This window comes from Cricetulus griseus, chromosome 2 (assembly GCF_003668045.3).
Source record: "Cricetulus griseus strain 17A/GY chromosome 2, alternate assembly CriGri-PICRH-1.0, whole genome shotgun sequence".
Lineage (NCBI taxonomy): Eukaryota > Metazoa > Chordata > Mammalia > Rodentia > Cricetidae > Cricetulus > Cricetulus griseus.
The window spans coordinates 15884233-15892309 of record NC_048595.1 but is presented as its reverse complement, the minus strand read 5'-3'; the positions used below and the strand labels follow the sequence as shown (position 1 = coordinate 15892309).

The following is an 8077-nucleotide window of genomic DNA, read 5'->3' as shown; positions in this document are numbered from 1 at the left end:
CCTCCAAAGCCCTGAGGCAGCTCGGCAGGAGGGAGCTGTTGCTGCCTGGGGTCCTTGCCAAGCCCCACCTGTCCCAACCTCCTGAACTGGAACCTGTCCTGGCCTGTACCTGCCATACGTGGGCTTGGGGAAGTGCTGGTTTTGGCAGTAGGTACAAACAAGGGGCCTTTTTCCTGAGGGTATTGGGATGGATGCAGGGGTGTGACTCATGCACCCTGGTGGGTAGAAGGCTGCAGGCAGTGTAGGGGGGGTGGGGAGAGCAGAATTCCTGGCCCAGGAGAGATTTATAGAGCTGCGGGCAGGCTGGCTTAATGCCAGGTAGGGGTTCAGGGGTGGCAACCTGCCAGTAGTCATCACAGGCTGGGCACAGATGCCCTTCAGGCGTGATGGGAGCACGGAAGTTCTCGTGCCTCTAGCTGTCCCTGTCTGCTGTCACGCATATGTGACTGCTGAGCTGAACTTGTTTGCACATGTTTCCAAGAGTCATGAAGTAAAGGGACAGAGGGGACATCCCTCCCCTCATCTCAGATCTCCAGGGGAGCAAGAGAATCTCCATGCTGATGAGAGGTTAGTTAATGTGTGGGCTATGTGCTAATGGGGTAGGGTCTTCAGACTCAGGAGAAGGGCTGCTCCCCGAATCCTGAGGGAGCTCAGAGGAGTGAAATATCCCAGAATACTAGTGCTTAGGGGCAAGGTGTGGAGAAGGGGGGCCTCTTGGTTTTGGAAGAGAACAAGAAAGGCAGGGATATTGGCAGGGTGGGGAGGGAAGGCGGATGAGAAGGGTGACTGAAAGGCCACACAGCTTGTAGCTGGTTTGGCCATGGAGCTAAAAAGCCAAGGCTGGAGGTGGTCCAGGTAAGGGTTCAGTGTGGAATACAGTTACAGCTTCTGGCTGCTCTGTCTCCCCTCCCAAAGGTGACTGAGTCACAGGGCTACTTTCTGGAGCATACTCCTCCCCCCAACATGAAAGAGAGAGTGACCACACATCTTCCTACTTCCTACTTAACCGTTAATCTCTTCTCTGAAATCAGAAGTAAGGTCCTAATTCTGAGCATGCTTTGTCAAGTCTCTTTCCCTCTCTGAGCTGCCTATGACCTCATATGGAAAACAAAATACCTACCTCATAGCAGGACTGTGAAGATTAAATGAAAGGGTGGACATGGCAAAAATGACGTCAGGTTCTATTGCACACAGTAGGGGTTCCATAAGTGTCAGCATTTTGGAGAATGGGCCAGGGATAGAGCAAATGGCATCCTTATATGCTGCCTATCCTGTGTTCCTAGGCAGGGAGTCAGTTGAACCCCAATGTACCCAACCTGGGCTAGGATCTCAAAGCCACCCCCTTCCACCAGCAAAGGAGGTTTTTAGTTCTTCAGTCCCCCTCTGACTGAAGATCTCTGTGGGTTACCAGCTGTCCTGAAGGTCCCATAGAGTGGGGGCGCCAGAGAGAGACTTTGCTGATCTTCCTAGGACACAGCCTGGCTTTCTGGGAAGATGGAGAAACAGCACATTCCTCCCGAAATAATCCTACAGCTATTTCCAGCGCTCCTGTGCCCAGGCCAGAAATGGCCAGTGATCTCCATGCCTGGATACCATCAGGACAAACAGCCTAGAGGCCCAGCCCTCAGCTGGCTGCCTGCCTGCCTGCCTGACCTCCCAGCCCCCAGCCCAGTGCTGCACCCAGCCCTGGCTCAGGCCTCAAAAGAGAGTGGTGGACACCACTTTCCTTGTTTACCGAGTTCCCCACAGTTCTTCATCTAGGGGCCTCTGGGTCCCTCATCTCCATCCCTTGATTAGCTGACTCACACCCAGAGGCAGAAGGGTCTTCATTCTCAGCAACTGCACACTGAGGAGGTCCCGGGACACAGGGCTACAGTGATTTGCACTACGCTATCTGGTCATTAGGAAATGGGCTGGACCCAAATTGGAGGACATTCTGCCAGTAACTAGTTTGCTCCAGTCTAAACCCCTAGTGCCATCAAAGATGAAGGAAAAGTGAGAGGGTAGAGAGATGTCTCTGTTAGTAAAGAGCTTACAAGAAGGAGGACCTGAGCTCTGGGTCCCCAGCATCCTGTAAAGTGCTGGGTGTGGCAATGTGTGCCTGTATCCCAGCATTAGGGAGCTTCCTGGGGTTTGCTGGCCACCAGCCTTACCAAATGGATGAGCTCCAGGTTCAGTGGGGTGATCTTCCTTCAAAATGTAAGGTGGGGAGTGATGGAAGAAGATACCAGACATCTACCCAGCAGCCTCTGGACTCCACACATGTATACAGACAGAGAGAGAGAGAAAGAGAGTTTCCAGACTAAAGGAGACAAAAGAGACTTGATAACTAACGGCACGCTGATCAGGATGGACAGTCCAGGGACAACTGGTGAAATTCAACTTTGGATTAATGTGTTAACTTCTCCTGGGGAGACTTGAATGTTACTCACCATAGATAGTGTACCAGGACAAACAAAAACAAACAACTCCAACCAGTTTTAGACTGGTAAACAATGAGTTTATTGGCCTTTGTTTCTATTTTTTGAGACAGGTTTTCTCTCTGTAGCCCTGGCTGTCCTGGAACTCACTCTGTACACCAGGCTGGCCTTGAACTCAGAGATTCGCCTGCTTTCTGTCTCCTGAGTTCTGGGATTACAGTTGTGTGCCACTACCCCCTCCCCCGATTTATTGGTTTTTTATAGAAGAATGGGAGAAGGGTGACTAACAGGACTGTGAATGATCCCCCCCCAAAAGCCACTTCACTGAAAAAGCTCACCCCAGCATTGGTGGCAACCTCCCAGAGCTATCTCTATGGTGTCCCCCCCCCCTTAGTACACCTTCTACTTTCTGTGTACTCTAGCCCCTCCCAAGTCCACACCCCCTGGAGCAGAAACACATGCCTCTGGGAGGAGCCCAGGAGTGGGTGGCTGGAATCTTGGGTGAGGATCCAGTGACCTCCCTCGTGCCGTCCTTCTATGAGGGAACAACAGCAGGCCTGATCTTGAGGGTGTCTTGGATAAAGATAGTAATGGCTGCTGTGCTCTAAGGATGGTAGTACACAACAGAACTATCTATTTAATACTAAAGGATCCATGTCCATGTTAAGCATCCTGGATCTCCGGAGCCTGTGAGAGGTTAAAAAGTATCCCTGTCCTCTCAGTGTGTAGAGAGACACACTGAAGCCATCAAGGATAAAAGCTGCTGTTGTCCGCTGCTTACTCAGCATAGCAATGTATATGTGCGTGACTTAAGTGCTAAATGTGTCTAATTAGAGGATTTGAATGGGGAACATGTGGGGGCCAGAAAGACAGTTCAATGAATAAAGGTGCATGCTTGCCAAGCCGCATGACTCAAGTTTAATCCCTGGAAATCACAAGGCAAAATGAGAGAACTGAGCCGGGGAGTGGTGGCGCACGTCTTTAATCCCAACACTTGGGAGGCAGAGGCAGGTGGATCTCTGTGAGTTCGAGACCAGCCTGGTCTACAGAGCTAGTTCCAGGACAGGCTCCAAAGCCACAGAGAAACCCTGTCTCGAAAAACCACCAAAAAAAAAATACATACTACATATACACACATAGTATATATATAGTATATATAATGTATGTTATATATACACATACAGTATATATATTTCATACATATTATATATATACTGTCATATATATAAGTAGTTATATACAGTACACACACACACACACACACACACACACACACACACACACACGTATTATATGAGAGGGAGATTGATTTTCCAGTATTGGCAGTTGAACTCAAGTCATGTATATACTCTGCAAACCCTCTACCACTGAGACATACCTCAGTCTTCCCCCATCTCTTTGTTTCCTGTGGCACTGAGGCTGAAATCCCAAGGCTTTGTTTGTTTGTTTGGTTGATTGGTTGGTTGGTTGGTTTTTAGTTTTCTGAGACAGGGTTTCTGTGTGTATCCAGGCTGGCCTCGAACTCACAGAGATTCGCCTGCCTCTGCCTTCCAAGTGCTGGGATTAAAGGCGTGCGCCACCAACACCTGGTGCTAATCCCAAGTCTTGAACAAGCAAAAGCGGTGTTCTATCAAGTCTTGGACACTCTGATGAAGCTGCCTTCCTCCTCACCTCTCACTCTTTTCCTGTGCTTTCTGGAAAAGTCCTGAGCTTAGGAGGAGGAGGGAGAGAGAAACAGAGGAAGCCCATAAAGAGAAAGGTCAGAGGGAGGTGGTAGGGAGCCAGAGCTGCCCCGACTCTCTTCGGGAAGCTCGGATAATGAACAAACACCATAGCACCTCAGTCAGAAACTTAACTGACCGTCTAGAACCAAACTCTATTTTCAATATGAGGTAAAAATGGGATGGAGAGAAAAGCTCTTCCTAGGAAATAACATGAGGTCTTAGGGGAGGATGTGGCCCATTCACTCAGCACCCACTTACTGAAGGAGTCCTGGGGACCCAGTCCCAGTTGGGGACATGGGGTTCAGAAAGGAACTCTGAGAAATGTCCTTGAAGAGATTTCACCCTCCATCTGAAGCCTGACACACAACAGGTACTCTACAAAGAATTGTTGACTGGGCTGGGTGGTGGCTTACTCCTTTAGTCCCAGCGCTCGGGAGGCAGAGGCAGGTAGATCTCTGTGAGTTCAAGGCCAGCCTGATCTACAAAGATACATAGAGAAACCCTGTTTTGAAGAAGAAAAAAAAAAAAAGAATTGTTGACTGCTTTCAGTCCACTAGAATGGGTTCCCCAAAGGGACAGCCCTTGGAGGAGGCTGGATCAACACAACGAGAGAAGACACTGATACTGAATGCAGCTAGCCTGAGTTGTGTCAGAGCTTGCACAAATCTTTCAATTCAACACAAGAAAAACAAATCCTGGAAAACAGCCACCTTAGTCTAGGCTCAAAAACAGGGCCATCTGCCCTGGCAGGTTCATAGTAGTTCCTGCCCTGAGGCTGGGGCCTGGGCGGAATGACCCCAGGAGGCCCTTCCCTGCCTTAGGATTCTATGATTCTATGACATGGCCAGCAGTCTGAAGCGGTACATTGCAGGTGTCCCCAGTGGAGAGTCAGGGAGGTCTATGTCATCTGCCTCCTAAGAGCCAGGGTAAGAGAGGAACCAGGCCTATGGTAGGCAGATGGGGCACCATAGACCATCAAGGGGAGGGGATTTGAGCTGGGGCAGCCCTCAGTTCCCACTTTTTTTTCTAGAATAGGGGGTGAGGTGGGGTTGGGCCAAGCAGGGAAGAGAGGCCAGGGCTTAGACATGCCACCCATTTTAGACCCAAAAGACAAGGGCAGCTGAGGGGCCACGGGTGGGGAAAGAGATTTGCAGCTGTTTCCTGGGTGGGGCAGACTCAAATACTGTTCTGTTGGCACTGGGCAAATATCAGAAGTCAGGCAGAGCTGGCAGTAGTGGGGGAGACTCCTGCAAGGGTGGAGGGCTGGCCAGTATTGGAGACCCAAGGGAGCAAAAGAAACAACTATAGGGACTTTATTACCCAGGGACAGGACGGAGCTTAATGGAGTCAGCATGTCATTAGCCTGGCCAGGCTTTAGTCTCCATAAAATGCCTACTTCAGGACCAGAAAGAGTGGGAATTCTGTGCCTCTCTGTTCAAGTGGGGCAAATGAAGAAATCCCATTCTGTCAGAGGAGATTATAATCAAACAACCTGGCAGGATTTTTTTTTTTTTTTTTTTTTTTTGAGATTCATGTAGCCAGGATGGCTTTGAACTCACTATGTGGCTAAGGGCTGCCCTTGAACTCTGTCTCCTTTGTTCTGGGAGCAGGGGCATCTGTCCATTGAGAATAGAATGTTACTTCCCTCCTTATGTTGCAGCATGTAAGACGGGGTGGCGAAGGGCACAGTGCATAAGTCGAGCCTACAGCACAGGGTCTGGGGTGGGGGAATTAAGAATGCGGTTAGCACTGTGAGCTAGCTAGATGTGGGTGTCATCTAAGGGCTGTCTCTGCTTCATTCAACATTAGAGACTGTCATTTGGCTTTTATGGTATACTGGGGTCCCTGCTTTGGAATTTGAGAAATGTGGGTTCAAAGAACAGTCTGTCCCTCATTTCCTAGAGAGGCTGCTCTCTGTATACCTCATTCGGCTGCCGTCATCAGGTCTGGGACACTCTGATGGCTCTGCCTTCCGCCTCACATCTCACCCTTCTCTTGTGCTTTCTAGAGAAGTCCTGAGCCTGGAAGGAGAAGGGAAGAGGGAAGCAGAGGAAGAGAAAGGTCAGAGGGAGGTGGCAGGGAGCCAGAAGTGACCCAACTCTGTCTTTGGCAGGTCCAGGTAACCAACCAAACATTGTCACACCTTAGAAAATTGACCCAGCCAAGATGTCTGGACGCCAGGTGAGTCGGTCCAGCGCTTACAGCCGCCTGAGCAATGCCAGCAACACTTCCATTCCTCTCCGAACTGCAGGCTGCACTCAGCACTCCGATATGAACAACATCAAGGACCCGGGTACCCGGTTCCCAAACTCTGAGTTCAGCACCTCCAGTGGCCACTCAGAGCTGTCCTTCAACCCTGCCTCCCTCCAACTTCCTTTGGGGAAAATATGCATGGGCTCACCCTACAGCTCCAGGTGTGTAGAGACAAGTAACCTGATGAAAGGACCCAAGGTGGCCAGAAAGCCCACTTGTCAACGTAGCAATCCCCACTGCCTGCTCTGCACAGATCGTCCCTCATGCCCCTCCAGCCCTACCTTCCTGGACCAGCTCATCAAAGGCATCAACTACCTGGACAGATCCACCAACCTTTTCAACAACAGCTACCCCAAAGCTCTGAGTTTGCCTCAGCTGGCGGCCACCTGCCTGGAACGAGCTGCCAACTCACTTTATCTGGGCCCAATGGACCAGGCCCCGCCCCACAGCTATTCTACTCCCAGCACTAACATTGCCAACACCGCCCATCACTCTCCAATCAATAACTGCTTGGTCCCTTCCATTCGAGACCCCAACCCTCTGCACTACATAGGAGGTTCCACGGGCTTAAACTGCCCGCACCAGCCTCACAACCAGAGCTTCTCTGCCGAGATGTCTGAGAGGCCAGGTATAAAACTACCAGAGATCCCTCTGTTAGGCAACGGGCTCTTTTCCTTAGGTCGTCTACCCAAGTTCTGGGAAGCAATCCGCTCTGGATGGAATGCCCCTGAATCCACCCCTAAGCCCACGGGCTGGTGGTGATATGGATGCCAGTTTTCTCCTGTGGGCACATGGCCACAGTGTGGAAAATAAATTGATCTAAGACAAACCAGGGGGTCTGGTGTTTTTACTCCTAAAATGGAGAGTCAACTCTGCTACTCAGGCTCAGGCTGGAACCCCTGACACAAGCAATCTCTCCCCCGTTTTAAAATGTGAGACATGGTTGTCCTGGTCAGGGTTACTATTGCTATGATGAAACACCATGACCAAAAGCAACTTGGCGAAGAAAGGGTTTATTTGACTTCCACTTCCACATAGCACTGCTCATCACTGAAGAAAGTCAGGACAGGAGGTCAAACAGGGCAGGAACCTGGAGGTAGGAGCTGATACAGAGGTCATGGAGGAGTATTGCTTACTGTCTTGTTCCTCATAGCTTGCTCAGCCTGCTTTCTGAATAGAACCCAGGCCCACCAGCCTGAGGTGTTCCCACCCAGAATGGGTTGGGCCCTCCCCCATCAATCACTGAAAAAATGGCCTACAGGCTTGTCTATAGCCAAATCCTATGAAGAGATTTTCTTTTCTCAATTGAGGGTCAATTGATATAGGTTGTATAAAGTTGATCTAAAACTAGTCAGTACAAGGGTCTTATATAGCTCAGGCTGTCCTCAAATTCTATGCAGCCAAGGGTGACCTAGAACTCCTGATCTCCCGGGCTCTACCTCCAGAGTGCTGGGATTACAGATATATATTACCATATTTTGTTTGTGGCATCAAACTCAAGGCCTAATGCATGGCACCAACAGAGCTAGAACCCTAGTCCCCAAGGGTCATTTTTCTAGTTCAGATTCTCTATTGGCTAGGAGGCATGAACAAATATGTGTTGGAGATCTGATTTTTTTAAGTTATATTTATTATTTGTGTGTGTGTGTGTGTGTGTGTGTGTGTGTGTGTGTGTGTGTG

At 49.9% G+C, this 8077-nt stretch overlaps 1 protein-coding gene across 2 annotated transcripts; it reads left to right on the top strand.

Annotated features, from left to right (window-relative positions):
* Positions 1-359: 359 nt before the first annotated feature.
* Positions 360-7227, top strand: LOC100764856. 2 transcript variants are annotated; one of them, XM_027399759.2, is made up of 2 exons: positions 360-567; positions 6258-7227. In XM_027399759.2, the coding sequence occupies exon 2, from the start codon at positions 6311-6313 to the stop codon at positions 7157-7159; it is 849 nt and encodes a 282-aa protein (XP_027255560.1). In that variant the 5' UTR covers positions 360-567; positions 6258-6310; the 3' UTR covers positions 7160-7227. The 2 variants fall into 2 exon arrangements, with proteins under 2 accessions (XP_027255560.1, XP_035295392.1); XM_035439501.1 differs by having other exon boundaries at positions 6153-7227.
* The last annotated feature ends 850 nt before the right edge of the window (positions 7228-8077 follow it).

What these genes read in the sequence shown, in the direction of transcription:
- LOC100764856 (XM_027399759.2), top strand. Translation starts at nt 6,311, where the DNA reads ATGTCTGGACGCCAGGTGAGTCGGTCCAGCGCTTACAGCCGCCTGAGC.